The sequence below is a fragment of the Gobius niger genome (genome assembly GCF_951799975.1).
Source record: "Gobius niger genome assembly, chromosome: 6".
Taxonomy (NCBI): domain Eukaryota; kingdom Metazoa; phylum Chordata; class Actinopteri; order Gobiiformes; family Gobiidae; genus Gobius; species Gobius niger.
The window spans coordinates 8,752,586-8,768,937 of NC_136857.1; the positions used below are offsets into that span (position 1 = coordinate 8,752,586).

At 38.2% G+C, this 16,352-nt stretch overlaps 2 protein-coding genes across 3 annotated transcripts; one reads left to right on the forward strand and one right to left on the reverse strand.

Annotated features, from left to right (window-relative positions):
- The first annotated feature begins 1,642 nt into the window (after positions 1 to 1,642).
- Positions 1,643 to 5,315, forward strand: mtg2 (mitochondrial ribosome-associated GTPase 2). 2 transcript variants are annotated; one of them, XM_079558932.1, is made up of 7 exons: positions 1,643 to 2,067; positions 2,805 to 2,952; positions 3,336 to 3,451; positions 3,520 to 3,738; positions 3,818 to 3,956; positions 4,022 to 4,420; positions 5,260 to 5,315. In XM_079558932.1, the coding sequence occupies exons 1-6, from the start codon at positions 1,843 to 1,845 to the stop codon at positions 4,414 to 4,416; spliced, it is 1,242 nt and encodes a 413-aa protein (XP_079415058.1). In that variant the 5' UTR covers positions 1,643 to 1,842; the 3' UTR covers positions 4,417 to 4,420; positions 5,260 to 5,315. The 2 variants fall into 2 exon arrangements, with proteins under 2 accessions (XP_079415058.1, XP_079415059.1); XM_079558933.1 differs by lacking the exon at positions 5,260 to 5,315 and having other exon boundaries at positions 4,022 to 4,539.
- On the reverse strand, positions 5,276 to 12,683 carry cdh26.1 (cadherin 26, tandem duplicate 1). The gene is made up of 19 exons (XM_079558931.1): positions 12,498 to 12,683; positions 11,297 to 11,350; positions 11,126 to 11,221; positions 10,619 to 10,777; positions 10,400 to 10,547; positions 10,160 to 10,329; positions 9,947 to 10,075; positions 9,684 to 9,869; positions 9,162 to 9,424; positions 8,933 to 9,078; positions 8,628 to 8,855; positions 8,336 to 8,554; positions 7,887 to 8,011; positions 7,703 to 7,789; positions 7,212 to 7,259; positions 7,059 to 7,136; positions 6,927 to 6,959; positions 6,607 to 6,672; positions 5,276 to 6,534 (listed from the first exon to the last, which is right to left on the reverse strand). The coding sequence occupies exons 1-19, from the start codon at positions 12,522 to 12,524 to the stop codon at positions 6,322 to 6,324; spliced, it is 2,475 nt and encodes an 824-aa protein (XP_079415057.1). The 5' UTR covers positions 12,525 to 12,683; the 3' UTR covers positions 5,276 to 6,321.
- Between the last annotated feature and the right edge of the window lie 3,669 nt (positions 12,684 to 16,352).

Sequence of the window (16,352 nt, forward strand, 5' to 3'; positions counted from 1 at the left end):
GATAGGTCCCATTGAAAATGACAATTATGAATGTCCCTGTTTTATGTCTGTTGTTATGTCAGTGTTTGTTGCCTGATCTTTTTAGATTTCTTTATACCGTGCTCGTTTTATAAAAATAAACCTCTGACCACCTCTGGTTTGTGCATTTTATTGAAGAAATGGGCTCAAACAGGCTGTACTTGGATAGCCTTAGTAGTAGTAGTAGTAGTAGCAGCAGCAGCAGTAGTAATAGTAGTAGCCTAATTCAGTCAAGTGTATGGTTAAATAAAATATCTAACCAATTTGCTTAAGGAAAACGGCCCTTAGGTTAAGCATATGTGTTCCCTGGGTCCTTAGCTTGTTGAGGTAAAACTAAATTTTGTTCCAGTCAGTCCTTAACCAAAGAGATATTCCAATAATCTACACAATAATCTCTTACATACATCACTGAATAAACTTTCCTTGATAGATTTATAAGGAAAAGTACTTCAAAGTAGAAACATAACATTATTATTATTTTAACAGAATAATTGGTTAGATATCAATTTGTGCATAAAATGTCAGGCAGCTAAAGGGAACCTTTGTTCATTATTCATTATGGGAATGTCCAAGGATAAAGGAGTTGTGGACAAAAACGACAAACGAAGCCATGTTATAACTTCACATTGATATTCCAATGACTCCGCAAACCTGCATCCTTGGAGATCTATATCAACTTAGTAATGTATCATCAACGAAGAAGAATGCATTTATGCAAATGCAAAAAACAGCTTTTAGGTTTGATAATAATGAATCAGATTCTTGAAACATGGGATCCATTATATGAATTTATCTTGAGTGTTATATGTATATATGTAGAGTTCTCTTTTTTCTTTTGTGTAAATGGAATTATCCTTGTCAATATTGATATTACTATCTGTAAATATTGTTATATTGTTTGCAGATGGTAGTAACAGAAAGACTTGAAAGTCATTATTATATATGTCATTCTACTACATTGAATTGTATAGGTAAGAGTGTGCATATGTGTATGTATGCTGGTATATATATGTGTGTGTGTTTACGTGTGAATATATATATGTGTATATGTGTGTATGTATGTGTATATACATGTATTGTACATATTGTTATTGTTTTGCTTTTTTTTATATTGATCTATTTATAGTCATAATGTTTTACTTTAACCCTTTGGTATATATGTCTTCTCTATAGCTTTGTAAATGTCTACATACATATTGTAAATGGACTGGGTGTGGGGTACTGTCTGTGTTTGTTTTTGTTTGTTTTTTGTTTCTGTTTGTTTTTCCTCTTCTTCTTTCTGTTGATTTTTCTTTATTTGTTCATAGCCTTTTTAGATGTATTAAATACAAAATATATATTAAAAAACAGACTAATTGGTTGATATTGTTTTCCTTTTAGAACAAAAAAGCCTATTTCTAAATAAAAATAAAAATATTAAATAATATTATGCTGCCTGGATCTTTTTACATTTAAATGTATTTTCTTGAATTTAAGTCAGTGATCTACACAGCAAAGGTTTTCAAAGGAATATTTCTCGATTTATTTATATTTTATAGTAAAGTTCAACAATACTCCTGAACGCTAGGTGGCAGTACCGTGCTTAAACCACCAAAGTCATAAACAAGCACGACATGTCCTTCTCGGTATCCGTAGGGCACGCACGCCGCGAACGAAGTGAAAAGCAGTAGAAAACGAAGTATTAACATTATTCTAAATGTATGTTGTTTTAATATAGTTCTTTTAAATATAAAACTTACTTAAAGTGTACGCCTCCAGTCTGAACGAAGTGAGTTTACCGCTTCTCCACCAAGTCGCTACTAATGTTATGACAGGACTGCTCCGATGATGTTCGCCAGAGTGACATTCCGTCGGTGGTTGTCGTTTATTGATCGTCTAAACCCTGACCTTTCATCTGCGAGGATAAACCAGCCCCTGGTGTGCTTTGCTTATGGCAGAAGAAGCACATCGTCCAGCCGAGCCAGGGAGTTTAGCACGAACCGCTGTCTGTGTGCCAAAGCCAGGACTGAGCCCAACAAGAAGAAGAGAGAGCTGTCAGAAAAGAAACTTGTGAGTAGCCTTCATCCTATGTGAATGTCATGGCTTAATGCTCTAATTTTATATTCAAAAAGAAAATGAATTGTTTCTATGGAGTTCGGGAAATTCCACAGTTACCATGGAGATCTGCCATCTTTGCAGCTGTTAGCATACATTTCCATTGACTAACATTAGCTTTAAACAGTATAAAAAGTGGAGAAGATAGTCGTGGGAAAAATCTGTTTGCTGCTGTGTTACTGCTGGTAAATCCATCTAACACACTGTGGTGTCAAAGTGTTTTAATGTGAACAGTAACTCCGGTATTTGAACTTTTAAAATCTCCATTTGTTTACAATTGCTGCTAATCCCATAGTGCTTAATTCACAGTTCCCGAACTCTATACTGTAAGATATACATTTTGTTAATCAGCCTTTTAATAGTTATGATATGCATTGACATTGTTGATTCAATGCTTGAGTTAACAGAACCCTTAGAGCAAACACTGTATTTTGACATCATATGTTACAACAGGGACAAAGAGAAAGAGAAAAACTATTAATATTATTGTAGGTATTGTCATCACAAGAGGAGGAAATCTGAAGCTTTAGGGGACACTTTGGGGACACTCAACTTGGATATTGTATTATCTTATCCCACAGTTACATTATCCTCATTGCCTAGTAGTTGTGAGTCCAGTTGTTTTTTTAATTGATCTTTATTGAGTTTTTATCCTCATTGTAAAGTTAACTTACAATTTATTGTTTTCACAGACTCGGTACTTTGTAGACCACCGGCGCGTGAAATTTGTCGCTGGCTCTGGTGGGAAAGGCGCCAGCTCCTTCCACAGCGAGCCCCGGAAAGAATGGGGCGGCCCTGACGGAGGAAATGGAGGAGATGGAGGCAGTATCATCATCAAGGGTAAATGTCAAGCAGGACTGTAGCTCATGACTGTTTTAGTGCGCTAGCAATATCTTTTTGTATCGTCGAGCACACAATCTTTTTTTTATTGGCCTTGGAAAAAAATATAGTAAATATAAAATTTGATCCATTTAAAGTTTGAAGGTGAAATGGTGATATGATTTTAAAAATAATTCCACATAACAAATTATATTCATCACACTGACTACATTATAAAACTGTTATTATAATAATGATTACCAATTACTAAATTTGTTATGTATTATTCCAGCCACAAAGCTATCCGAGTGATTGTTACAGTCCGAGAGTCCCCGCAGTAGAGCTGCTTGATGTTTCAGTGGCAGTTTTAATAATAAGTTGGTCTTGTTTCTGCTGTTTTTCAGCTGACAAGTTTGTGAAATCACTAGCACAAGTCGTTTCTGTTTACAACGGCCAAAATGGTCAATCGGGGGCGAGCAAGAACTGTTACGGTCGCAATGGCAGTCCTACTCATATTAGCGTGAGTAAATAAAAATGCACTGTTACTGCATGTTTCTGTTTTATTTTGAATTCTGTGTATTCTCAAAGGTACCTCTTGGCACCATCGTGAAAGAAGAGGGTGAAACAATAGTAGACCTTTCAGACCATGGCCAGGAGTATGTGGCTGCATTTGGAGGCATTGGGGGGAAAGGGAATAGGTTTTTTCTGTCCAATGAGAATCGTGCCCCTATGACGGCTACTCCTGGAGAGATGGGTGAGCAGAGGGTCCTCCAGCTGGAGCTACGCACAATGGCACATGCCGGATTAGTGAGTGAAATGGTTATATTTACACTACAGCATTGATCATTCTGCAGACCACATGTTCCAATTTTCTCTCGGTTGGCAGGTTGGATTTCCTAATGCTGGTAAATCATCTTTGTTAAAAGCAATCTCCAATGCAAAGCCGGCTGTTGCTGCCTACCCTTTCACCACTCTCCGTCCACATGTGGGAATCGTCAACTACAGGGATCATGAGCAAGTTGCAGGTATGAGGGCAAATAACGATAAAAAACAATGAATTATTCTAAAACTTGAAAAATGTGCGTTACAGTTGCTGATATCCCTGGCATCATCCGTGGAGCACACTTGAACCGGGGCCTGGGTCTTTCTTTCCTCAGACACATCGAGCGCTGCCGTTGTCTCCTCTTTGTCCTGGACATATCGTCTCCGGAGCCTTGGACTCAGCTGGAACACCTGCGATATGAACTTGACCAGTATGAGGCAGGTCTGTCAGGTCGGCCTCATGCAATCATAGCCAACAAGATGGACCTCCCTGATTCCACAGAGAAGCTCAAGACATTGCGAGGCCTTGTGAAGCAAAGGGTTATTCCTGTGTCGGCACTCACTGGTCAGAACACAGAGGAGCTCATTCTGCACCTCAGGGAGCTTCACGATGGACATCCACTCGGAGATGGATGTGAAGATGAAAAACTTAAAAGACACTGATGAGGTAGTTCAGCTATTTATTGTTAGATGAATAAAATATCTTTAAATAAATGTCATCAAAACACCTAATCTTCTGCTTTCTTAAAATAAGTAGTACAGTAATGTACTAGTTATGTTTGTGTACAGGAATACTTTAGATACTCTCATTAATGTGTAGGAACACATAGGAAGGTTATAATGTGTTACTTTCTTCAGATCATTCGGAATTATAAACTTATCAGAAATCATTATAAACTCTAAAAGTGACTACTCCTGAATGATTGAGGACCAAAGAGATTGACACTACGTTTATGTAAAAAGGTAGAGGTCAATGTTCTACTACTTTCTTCTACTACTATTGATCAATGGCATTCTTTTTCACAGTTTGGAATTTTTTTTCCTCTACTGATAATGCTAAATTACTCTTAATCTTTATTAATAATGAAATGGCTAATGCATGTATAAGTCTTTCTTACTTTTATTTCTTTATTTGCTCGGGACAGTGTGTGTTAATGAACACACATGCACATGCATGCAAACAAGCCACACTGGATTGTAGCCATGGGCGAATTTCCATCCGTTGTCCATCATCCACACTCACTCATCCGCACTCACTCATCCTGGCCTTTTTTAATTTATGAAGAAGCCAGCAGAGGGCGCACTTTTTACAAAATTAATGTATTTGTTACTTAATGATTTTCAATCAAAAATAGACAAGAAAATACAATACAGCTTTTTATGCCATGGTCTCATTTTTACTTGGATTGATGTTCAATACATTTACAAATAATGGTTTGTCATTACAATTGACATTAGTACTTTACACTACACTACAATATTTAACCCTTTACTTTTTGTCTTTAGAATTGAACTCTCAAGAGGCTGCTTGTGTTGAGGGAAATGCAGAATGGACACAACAGGTACAACTATACTGTATCCCAATTTGAACCCAGCTGCGTTCACACTTTGAGTTTTGAATTTCAGCCAGCTTTAGCCTGCCGCTTATACAAATAAAACAGGATTGACGAGTGAGGTTCGTGAGAATTGAGCTAGCAGTATTTAATAGCAGTATGTACGTCTGCTAATGATATTCAAAACTTTTGTTCACTTGCGCCTGGTCACACCCTCCTAACCTTTTTACTGACACGATTTTAAAGCAGTTGACTTCATTATTCATGTTTTTTTCCTTTTGTATTTTTTGTGAAAACCTCGTCCTCCTCATGCTATAGATGTTGATCTTGCTAATTGCTTTTCACTTTTAAAAAACATTCCCACATTTTTGGTGCTGACTTTTCCAAATGTAGTGTATTTCACACAAGAACAGAGATGCCTGGTTTTCCATGTTATATTACAGAAAATTACAAATGAAACTCCATCTATGCACAACTATCCAGCTCACAAATTTACAAAATCTGAAACACACCTTGAAATTAATAAATTACATTTGACCAGCTGTTTTGCTATTTGCTCAATATAAAAATCTTTCTCTTCGCTGTCATAAAGCATCAATCTAACTAATAACTCAAGAAGGATGACTCAAGCATAAATTGCTGCCAATACATTTCCCGGGTTTTTGCATGCACACACTTGTGAGGCTTGTTAGGCTTTAGCGAAGCATCTAAATAATACTGGCTATCATGTAAAATACATAAATCCAAAGCTCCTATACAGCTGATGCACCGATGAACAGATTGTATTAGTTTTAGACCCGCTCACTATTTACACATTAAAATTCCCGGCAGTTTAGTGCAGTACAAGTTAATCTTCATGAAACACGCAAGCGCAGCTCGACCTAAAGACCCATTTCATGGGTTTGTGCTAGTGTGCCTTAGGCTCAGTGCTAAGTTCGGCTTTATGGAGATATTTGTCAGACAAATATTTGTCTCCTTATTCGGGAATCCCAAAGAGCTCATGTCACTCAAGTTCTTAAAACTGAATGTTCTTTTCCTCAATGGCTTCTTGACAGATTCCTCCCAACATCTTGAACTTTGGTCCCAAGTGATTCAGAAACTCCAAATCCAAATTGGCCAGTGAAAGCTGGTCCAGATCACGGCTTATGCTGCCCTCCCCTTCATAGGCGTACTCATGGGGATGGTAATCTACCTCTTCAGCTTGGCCTCCAGTCAGCACCTGCAGTTTCTGTTGGGAGAAACAATGAGCACATCAAATAAGTCTTTTGTGATCCAAAACATTTGAAGTGCTTTGTCTTACCCTGTGTAGGTGGTCTGTGATGTGCTGATTGACCTGTAGACTGTAGCGGCTGTGCCGTGATGAGCCCTGTTTACAAGGATGAGAAATCAGCCTCATATTGTCTTCATATTAGAGAGAGACCCCTAATTGGTCGCCCAACATATCGATTTTATTATGTCCATAGTGGAGGCCTAAAAATTCTTGTGGCTCTTAATACTTTTGCGGATTCGTACAAGTACACTGTTTTTAATAATTCCATACTCGTTAGGCTTAAAATGAATCAAAACAGACCAACATATCGGCCCTATTGGCAGTGCTTCGCTATCAGCAGTTTGACTTACCAGGTACGTGCCCATATTATTGGTCCATGTGTCCTAAAAATAAAAGGTGTTCTTTGATTCTCAATGTACTTAATGGATCATTCCAGATAAAAAATGTGATATTGATTTAGTTAAAACATGGCATTCACTCACCTGGTTGTTGTACATCCCATTGCCTCTCCTGCTTCCTGAGTGATAGTCAAACGTGCTGTAACCTTCTTCGTAGTTGGTCTATGCAAACACAAAAGCCATAATCAAGCAAAAGTGCATGTTTTATTTTTTTTCTCTTTAATGTTAATGACTTACTTTGTTGTACATCTCAGTCTCTTCTCTTGTAAGTGTTGATATCATGGGCTTGATACGGACAATCAGAAGAAATGTAAATGTTTAACTGGCAATTCAACTGGCAATAACGCAAGCAGTTTGACTTTTAACGTAATGTTGTCTAAGGAAATACATTTTTAGTTAGTTTCAGTTTATTTTTTACATTGATGTCTGTTACGTGTGTGTACATAGCTACAATTGTGTTTGCACATAAATACACTTTCGCCTTATATCAAGATCTAATATACCGACGCCTTCTGGTTGTCAACATCAAATTCCAAACAACTGACTCACGTATCAGTCCTTCTCAAGCACTCCTTAGTATTTACAGCACAGGTTTGTATCAAAGTAAGCTGTGCCGACGTCTTCAATGGGTATTTTTGCATGAAGAGATCTTGCACAGAGGACTTGCACTGTTGATTTTGACAGCAGTTTCATGTATTTGACCGTGGACTGTAGAGGGGCACAGATACCTGAGTCATCTTCTGACCATCTACTGCAGTGATGTTGTTTGTTGTCATAGTAGTTGTTGTTGTCGTCAAAAACATGGCGGGTTCAGCCTGGAACAGAGCAGGAAGTCATGAAGTCTTGTGTGAATTGGTGACGCTCTCGTTTTTGTGATTTGCATATGTGGTGCTGCAGAGTTTCTTTACTCACCTTGCACTCGGAGCTGCCTCCTTCTTGATTGTACATAATGAGAGTCTGATGTCCCTCATCAATAGTGGGCTCAGGGATTGGCTGGAATGTCTTTCCACAATGGCAAAAAAAGCCTAAGAGCAGTACTGAAAGAAAAGTCATTATAGAGTCAGATGAGAAATAAGGCTGAAAGTTGTGAGCAAAAAAAATCTATATTTGATAGCTTTCTTGAAAACAATGTTGAAATATTTAATAAAAAACTATATTTTAAAATAAAAGCTATTAGGACAAAAACAAGACTAAATTGGATGTCTATTTGATAAGACATGACTAATATAGGACTTTTGCGCATAAAGTCACCTATTATTTAAAAAAAAAAAGCATTATTTTCCTTTTTTTTTAGCTGTGTTAAAAATAAAACCTCAGGGATATTACGATACAGTATTGTGGCTTATGTACTCTTTACTTACGTAAAAACAGTAGAAGAGATCCAATTATTAGTCCAATGACTGCTCCCCCAACGTTCACTGACAGTGGCTGTGTGAGGCAGGCCCCTGTTTTTCCACACTCGCACACCACTACAGAGAATGTCTCTCTGTTAATCTCGTTTTGTTGGTCCATAATTATTAGTGGCACCGAGTAATTGCCAAAAGCAAGAGGTACATTCATCATTAGTCCACTTTCCTCACCTGATGATGCCAAAACAAGATTTTTACATTTTTCCTTTAACATGATTGATCTGGCTAAGACAGAAGCGCATACCAAAATTGGGATCCAGTTTCCAGTAGTCTTTTAGTTTTTTGTCTTTCGGATCAAATGAAAAGGCAAAGGGTCCACTGAAGGGGTTGGCATCCAGATCTTGGACCCTCACGGGAACTCTTTCCATATTGTGGCAGAATATCGCACTGTTGTTGAGCAGTATGGGCTTGTGGTCGTTGATATCCTTGAGGTGAACTAAGAGCGTGCCAGTTCCCGTGGCTGGAGGCTCTCCTACATAAAAACAACAGATATGGTCATTGGTGTGTCAATTTTGGCTGTGACAAAGTAATGCATTTAGGCCTCTTTACCGTCGTCATACGCGCCAACAAGGACTTTATACACATTATTGTCATCAACAAAGGGCGACTCTCGGTCCATCTTCTTATTGGTACTTACTGCTCCTGTATTTGGATCTATTTGCATCCACTCCGCAGGATCATCCAATAGAACAAACCTGATAACATTTTGAAGCAATTTGTAAGACCAAATCCAGCCAAAAATATTGACTAATTAATTAATATTTTTATGCCAACTCACTTTATTTTGGAAACTTCTGAGTCAACGTCAGTAACTGTAGGTATATACAGGACTCGTCCCGGTTGCTCCTCTTCCTTTTGGTACACATTAGCTCTATCTTTCTCAAATTTGGGCGGATCATTCAAATCAATGGTTTTAATGATGATTTCGGCTGTGTTGGGTTTGGGAACTGGGCCAGGTATATGCTTACAGTGAAACAATTCCTCCTTATTCTTCACTCCTATTGTTACCGAGATGTTAGCTGTTCGTTCAAGGTCCTTACGCTGAAAAACAGGAAGTGTTACATTGAAAAATATTTCTATGTGGTCTTCCCGGGCCAGTTCTGTAAAGATGCAGGCGCCGTATCTTATTATATCTTAACGTTTAGTCATAATTCTGAAAATGAATTTGCATTTAACTGTAATGGTAAAATTTGTAGAACATGTTTTATTTTAACAAATTTATCTTTGTCCCTTAATTAAGAACTAACAATGAGTGCCGGATATCATACTTTTCTGTTGCAAACTATTTTATATTCGTCACCTTTACAATTGAAAGGATGCCCTCATTTGTTTTGGGATCCGTTTCAATTTCGTAGACCCCATCGTCATTTCCGCTGACAAAATAATATTCAGCCTGCCACCCAGGAGAACCAGGCGTGTCCTTATCGTCAACTTGGACCCTTACAAGCCCCTTTTTGAGGACCATTTCATCGACTTCTGCATAATACTGAAAATACACAAATATACATGTTTTTTTTGCCAATATTTGAATTATATGGGGCGTATGCACTTGATATAGCCTACCTGATTTTTCTTAAAGGTCGGTAGATGAGTGTTTTTGTCCATGATGAAAAGGGTTATTTGTGCAGAGGAAGAAAGGGGCGGTTTTCCGTGATCGGACACCTTTGCAATGATATCATACCTTTTTACTTTCTGAAAAATGCATTTCAAACAGGTTAGAGCTTTAAAGATTTCTCCAATTTAGCCACCCTAACCCAATCCACCACAAAGGCTTACGTCAAAGTCAAGGCACCCGCTGTATTTCAGCTGAGCCGTTCTCTCGTCAGTCTGTTCCACTTCAAACTTGGGCTCTTTGGGGTTTTGCGACTCCATGCTGATTGACATTGATGAGTTTATGGATTTCGGTTGATCGGGATCCACTGAATTTAGGCGCACCGGTATGTAACCTGAAATGTGGAGAAGCGTCTTAGTGTTTCAGTGCTCTCAAGTCAGCACTACGTAGACCATACTGTATACCTTCTGGAGCACTTTCTGGGATCTTCTCCACTATCATTGTCCTTAAAAATGTAGGTGCATTATCATTTATATCCTTGATTTCCACATCAAAGGAGAGTTCCTTGTCAATTTTCTGTCCAGTGTCCTTGTTCAAAATGTCAAACTTGATCTGCAAATGGCCCGTTGAAATTTTAAGTTTAAGGAAGGTTGTCAAAGTAGTTTTATATGAGTGGAACTTACATGGAAGCAGCTTTTTACTTCTCTGTCGACAGGTTTATGAGCGAAGACCTTTCCATTGTTTTCGTCAATGGAGAACACCCCCAGTGGCTCCTCTGTCACTCCAGCGCCACTGATCTCAAACCTGTGGTTGTTGACAGTCCCCTGCTTGTCATTGTACATCTATTTGTACAAAAACAGTAAGAAATGAGGCTATTAGAGGAATCAGAAATTGGCAAAATGTAATGAAGCCTACTGTGTTCTTGGCAAACGCTAAATGTCTTCTCTTTGTCACAATTTTAGTTTTTTTTTTGTTCAGTGATGATGATTAATAATAGTTATGTTTGTTTTTGTCAACCCTCAATTTTGAACTAGTTGTAGTTTTAGTGTATAGCTACACAAGTGGTCCCACACTATATATCCTTTAGGAAATAAAAATGTATTCTAGGTCACCATGTTCAATCACACATTTTTGCACATGTCCTTTTTTCCTATATGGGCTGTGAAAGGACTAACTACGGTACCATTTACCTGGGATATTTCTATAGGAAATGGGCCTTTGTCTTCTTCTGTGATTTCGATTGTAGATAAAACCCATCGTCTTTTGGCTCTCACGAGAAGCTCTTCCTGTTGACATTTGCATGTTTAGTGTTCTAACTTCATTTTGTATCTCAGTATTTTCAGTATCGCATTTGTATTTACCCGTTTGCTGCGCCTCAACCCTGTGTCCACACATGCCAGCGCTGCCGACGCAGCCTAGACAAAAACAAATCAATGAAACGATACAAAATTAATTCTATTTTAGGATTAAATAGTATTGCTAGTATTGTTAATATAGTGATGCTGGGTTTAGAAATACTTGCGGTCTATTGTGCTGAGCTTTGCTACAGTGAAAAGAACAATGTAAAACTAATTAACTTTTTCATCATATTTTGTTATACTTATCTCCCCTTTTTTTTTTTTCACCATAATCTAAAAAGGTTGTGTCCTTGTGACTCGAGCCTTTCTAAAGATCCTGTAGTTTAGCACTAATGTGGAGGGCAGGTCTGAAGTTTATGATAGGCTTTTTTTTTTTTACCTGTCATTGAAAATGTTTCGACCTGAACAAAGTTAAATGTCCTCTCTGCCAGCATAGTTAGGTGAAATTTTTTTGTGCTAAAATATCTAAATATAACGGATGCGACCGACAGGCATCCGTTGAAAGAATTTCAACACCATGGCAAGTTTGTTGACCTAATTATTATTTCTGAACATTGCAGATTTCTTTCAAAATGCTTGCCCCTCCTATACTTATATCACATGCTGCATCCTTTGGTTTTAATTCCCGCATACGTTCTAGAATAAAAGCCAACAGGAACTCGTTCAGCCAGCTCAGTTGCGAGCCGAAGGCTTTCAAACGCATACAAAGTTTGTCCTTAGAGAAAGTTTGTTCTCGGCAAGGTAGCGCAGCGGTTAGTGCTCTCGCTTCACAGCTAGAAGGTCTGGGTTCGATCCCCACCTGGATGGGGGGGAGTTTCTGTGTGGAGTTTGCATGTTCTCCCCGTGTCTGGGTAGGTTTCCTCCGGCACTCCGGTTTCCCCTACCACTAAAAACATGCACAATAGGCCAGGATGAATGATGTGTGTGAGTGAATGTATGGTGGTTGTCAGAGGGTCCGTTGGCGCAGACGTGTGTAGTCGCGAGAGCGCTTCTGACAGTCTCCCCCAGGGGAAACTGAAGCTACAAACGTAGTTTACTACCACCGAGATGTAAAGCGCTTTGTGACTATGTCTGTGAAAGGCGCTATATAAATAAAGATCATCTTCTTCTTCTCTGCATGCTTTCCTGGTGCCACACGTTAAAGCATAATAACCCGCAAATGTACAACAAAGCATTTTCAATATGAGTTGTAAGGGGACCCTACCAGCAGAAGCAGCGCAGCGATCCTCATGTTGCTTGAATCCACTGTGGGTGTGTTTCACAGGACGTTAGCTCTACCTGGAATGACTGCACAGAGACAGCCCACAACGCCTGCAGGTTACTGGTTGGTCACATGATGAGACAAAGAACGTTTTGTTCCCATGTGCACATATGTGTGTGATCTGATACCTCAATTGTGAATAGGCTCAAAGGGAGATAGAAAATGTGTTGTAAAGTGTTCATATGACAGAATGCAGGTAAACAGCTCTGCAAGCGCTGTGTGTCAGGTTACCATGTCTTATTTATGATCACTTGCCTCCATTTGGCTGGTCTACAGCATAGAAAAATGGTAGAATAAGGTTTTCACATGCAGAGTGGAAGAACTACGTATTATATAAGAATGGTGTACAATTGGACAGTCACGTTTTACAGCATCACGCAGCATAATTCGGATCTTAAAAATGTTTTTCAAATCATTTTAGTTGCAGATCACCCGCTGCAAGAAGGAAGGTTAGCAAAATATTAAGGCCAGTCCAGTTTCTTTTCACTTAATGCTCATCAGCCTAAAGTTATTTTCTGAATGTATAAATTACACCTTATCTGGTTCACAAAATGTCTCATTTGCGAGCTTCTGAACTGTGTTTCAACATCAGTATCACACTTTGACACAAAAAGTATTGAGTGATCAGCAGATCAGTAATAAAGATATATCAACACATCATTACTCATTAGGGTATCATCACAGGATCCATCCATGCTCGCATATGTAAAATAAAGGCAAGGCAGCAATTTAAAAGCAATTCCAGTGACCTTAGCCATACATTAAATCTACATATCTACAGTATAGTGGGTTTGTCTTTAAATTACAAACAACAAAAGAGGAAGCCACTAAATTAAAATGTTAGTGGTGGTCCATAGTCATTCCTGACTTTAACATATTTGTAGCATCAAAATTCGTCATAGGGACAATTTACAGGCACATTTCACACTTGCAGGGTCACTTTCACAAAAATGCTAGAAAAATAGTCCAATAGTCCAAAAGTTCATAAACTTGATAAAAAATGTTTTCTAACTAGATGCACAGTGTTGTTCCCACTGTTTGAGTTTACAATACACTAAAGGACAACAAAACAAATTTGTTTTCTAGAAATAGAATCAGGTATAATGCCTTTAAAATACTGTACGTATTTTATGTCATTTAAATATTACCATAATACTTAAGGTTATATCATTTTTATTTACACATTGTTATTAAATAACTTGTATTATTAATAGTAATAATGGCTTATACTTGTATTGTGCTTTACAAGCCTGTGTTACCAAGTTTCTCAAAGCGCTACACTGTAAGCCATTATTCATTCATGCCATACTCTGTAGTGGTAAACTAGGGCTCTAGCTGTGAGGCACAAGTACTAGCCTCTGTACCACTGTGCCACCAAATTTTATGTTTATTGCCATACATATGATCAGTATTGACATTGAAAAGACGCCAAAAGTAATCTTATTGGTTCAAAAGTAGTAATGACCACCACTAAGAGTTCTAGTTTACTGTACCGTTTTTAGTGATGTGAAGCAGATAATAGTGCTTTGGTGCAGTGCGATGCCAATTAAAACTCTCTCGACTTTGCTTTAGATATTTACCCCAATCAGTTTCAGCATATCATCATTGTGATAAAGTTGCATTATGTATTACAACACAAAGCACATAGCACAGCTGTGGGTTGAATGTTTTCAATACATACCTTTGAAGGGAAAACCTTAACCCTGCGAGCATGCTGGGTAGTATGGTATGCTGTAGTGTAATTGATCTCACGAGGAGCCTCACGTGAGATGTTACTACTGCTGGAGTGCTGCTGTGAGTTTTGCGTACACTCTCAAACCACAATGCGTAAAGCAACCCTGATTTGATCAATAGAGAAGTGAAATATTGAGTGGAGCTTTGTTAGCGTGCTTGTGCTTGCAGTTTGACAATGTATGGGCAATACTACAAAACAGTTGGCTATACCAACTTGTTTCCGCAGAGAGCCTCTCCTTTGTGCCTCGGGCCTCCTCTGATCAAACCTGTCAATTAAATTTATTACCCCGAATGAAAAAGAAAGGCGTATTCTCACAGGTCTATAACACACTGTGCCCAAACCCTATGTAGATATGTGAGTATTCTGATGTAAAGATAAGCAAGTTTTTCCTTAATAAGAACATCTCGTTGTTTTTGCTCCAGACATAGTGGTTAATTACACTAAATAGTTCACTTCAAATGTGAATCATAATTTCTGTGAAGAGAGATGTAGACTGGGCTTGTTTGCAGCCGTCTAATATGCAAATATCTCACACTGTCACACATCAATGCAACCCTTCAAGCCGCTCAAATTCTGCACGTGTGAAACTGCTCGAGCAAGAAGCCTGAACATGTGCAAACACAATTATAGTAGCTCTGAGTGAGTGACACATCCATTTGACCAATCACAGTGAAATCTAGGTTTCAAAGAGAGAAGATTTCACAATGATACAGTGTACTTGAATCTTGATACAATCTAAGAAATGATTCCCCTACAATATATTCAGTCTACTTGCATAATTGTTCAATATTACTTGTCCTAACTATCTGGGTTATAATATGTTGTGTATGCTTTGGAGTTAAAGTAGAAAATACAATGCTTCTCAGGTCTCCAGACAAACTTTTTTTTTTGGATGTTCCGGTAGGCCTAAGTATCTTCATTTAGGCACACCAGGACATAATTCAGGTGCACTGCTTTAGAATTGTCTTTAAGTTCAATACAAACAGGATTTACAGCCAAGACTTATAACTATGTTGACTGTGGAGGAGAACGCAGCAGCAGTGAGAGGAGCGAGTCTCTTTTCTTAACTGTCGAGGTCTTAAAATGCTCATCTGAGTAATTTCTGCTTGGCGTTTCTGATTCTGATCAGTGTTTACAGTAATAAGAGTTGGTGAGGTCTTGCAGGACTCTAAATTAACATTTTGGTTTGGTTGCTCACTTTGCCTCGAAAATACCCTAAAAGCAGTGCCGATTGTCAAATTATGCACTTCAATTCATCTTCTATAAACATCATTATTCATAACTAAAGGACTAAAGGAACTATACAGAGTTTTAAAAAGTTGAAGCTAAGTATTTTCCTCCCCCTACATGTTTCACCCATGTCCTATTATATATTGTGGAGAATGAGCCCAGACCTATTCACCCGAACTGCCTCTAAAATCCTGCACTGTCCAAATTGCCGTCATGCACAAGTTTAATATAGAAGCTGCAGTTACGCGTAAGACCTAAGATGGCAGTAGTGAGCATAAAATGGCCACGTCTAGTGTCTTTAACAATATTCTTAGTAGTTTTACGATGGAGAAGGGTTGTAATGTAAATGTAAATCCTTGAAGGTAAAGGGAAGGTGCACCAGTGGCAAATATTTAGTCACTCCCATGATAATATTGGTCGTAATTTTGCCCAAAATGGGTGCAATCTTGAGCCCTGCTTTTGTACTACTGTTGTACTACCCCATATCCCACCACATCCCATTGCTTGTCTCACTTTTTGAGATAATCTTTGACCAGTTTAAAAAACAGAATTGAACAAAAAGAGATTTTGACTATTTTATTTAAGCATCACTAGAAGGTCATTGAAAACCGTCCCTGTTGCAGCATGTCCAGTGTATTAACAGTATTAATATAACTCCCAAAGCCAAACCTCCAAACTGATATTTATTATATTAATTACAGCATTTAAGATAATCCTTCATTATTTCACTTTTCATTTCACTTTGACATAAAGAAGTCCAACAGGTACACATTGACATTCAGCACAGAACAGCACAATACCTTTGTAATCCAGGGGTGAGTTCATAGGGTTTT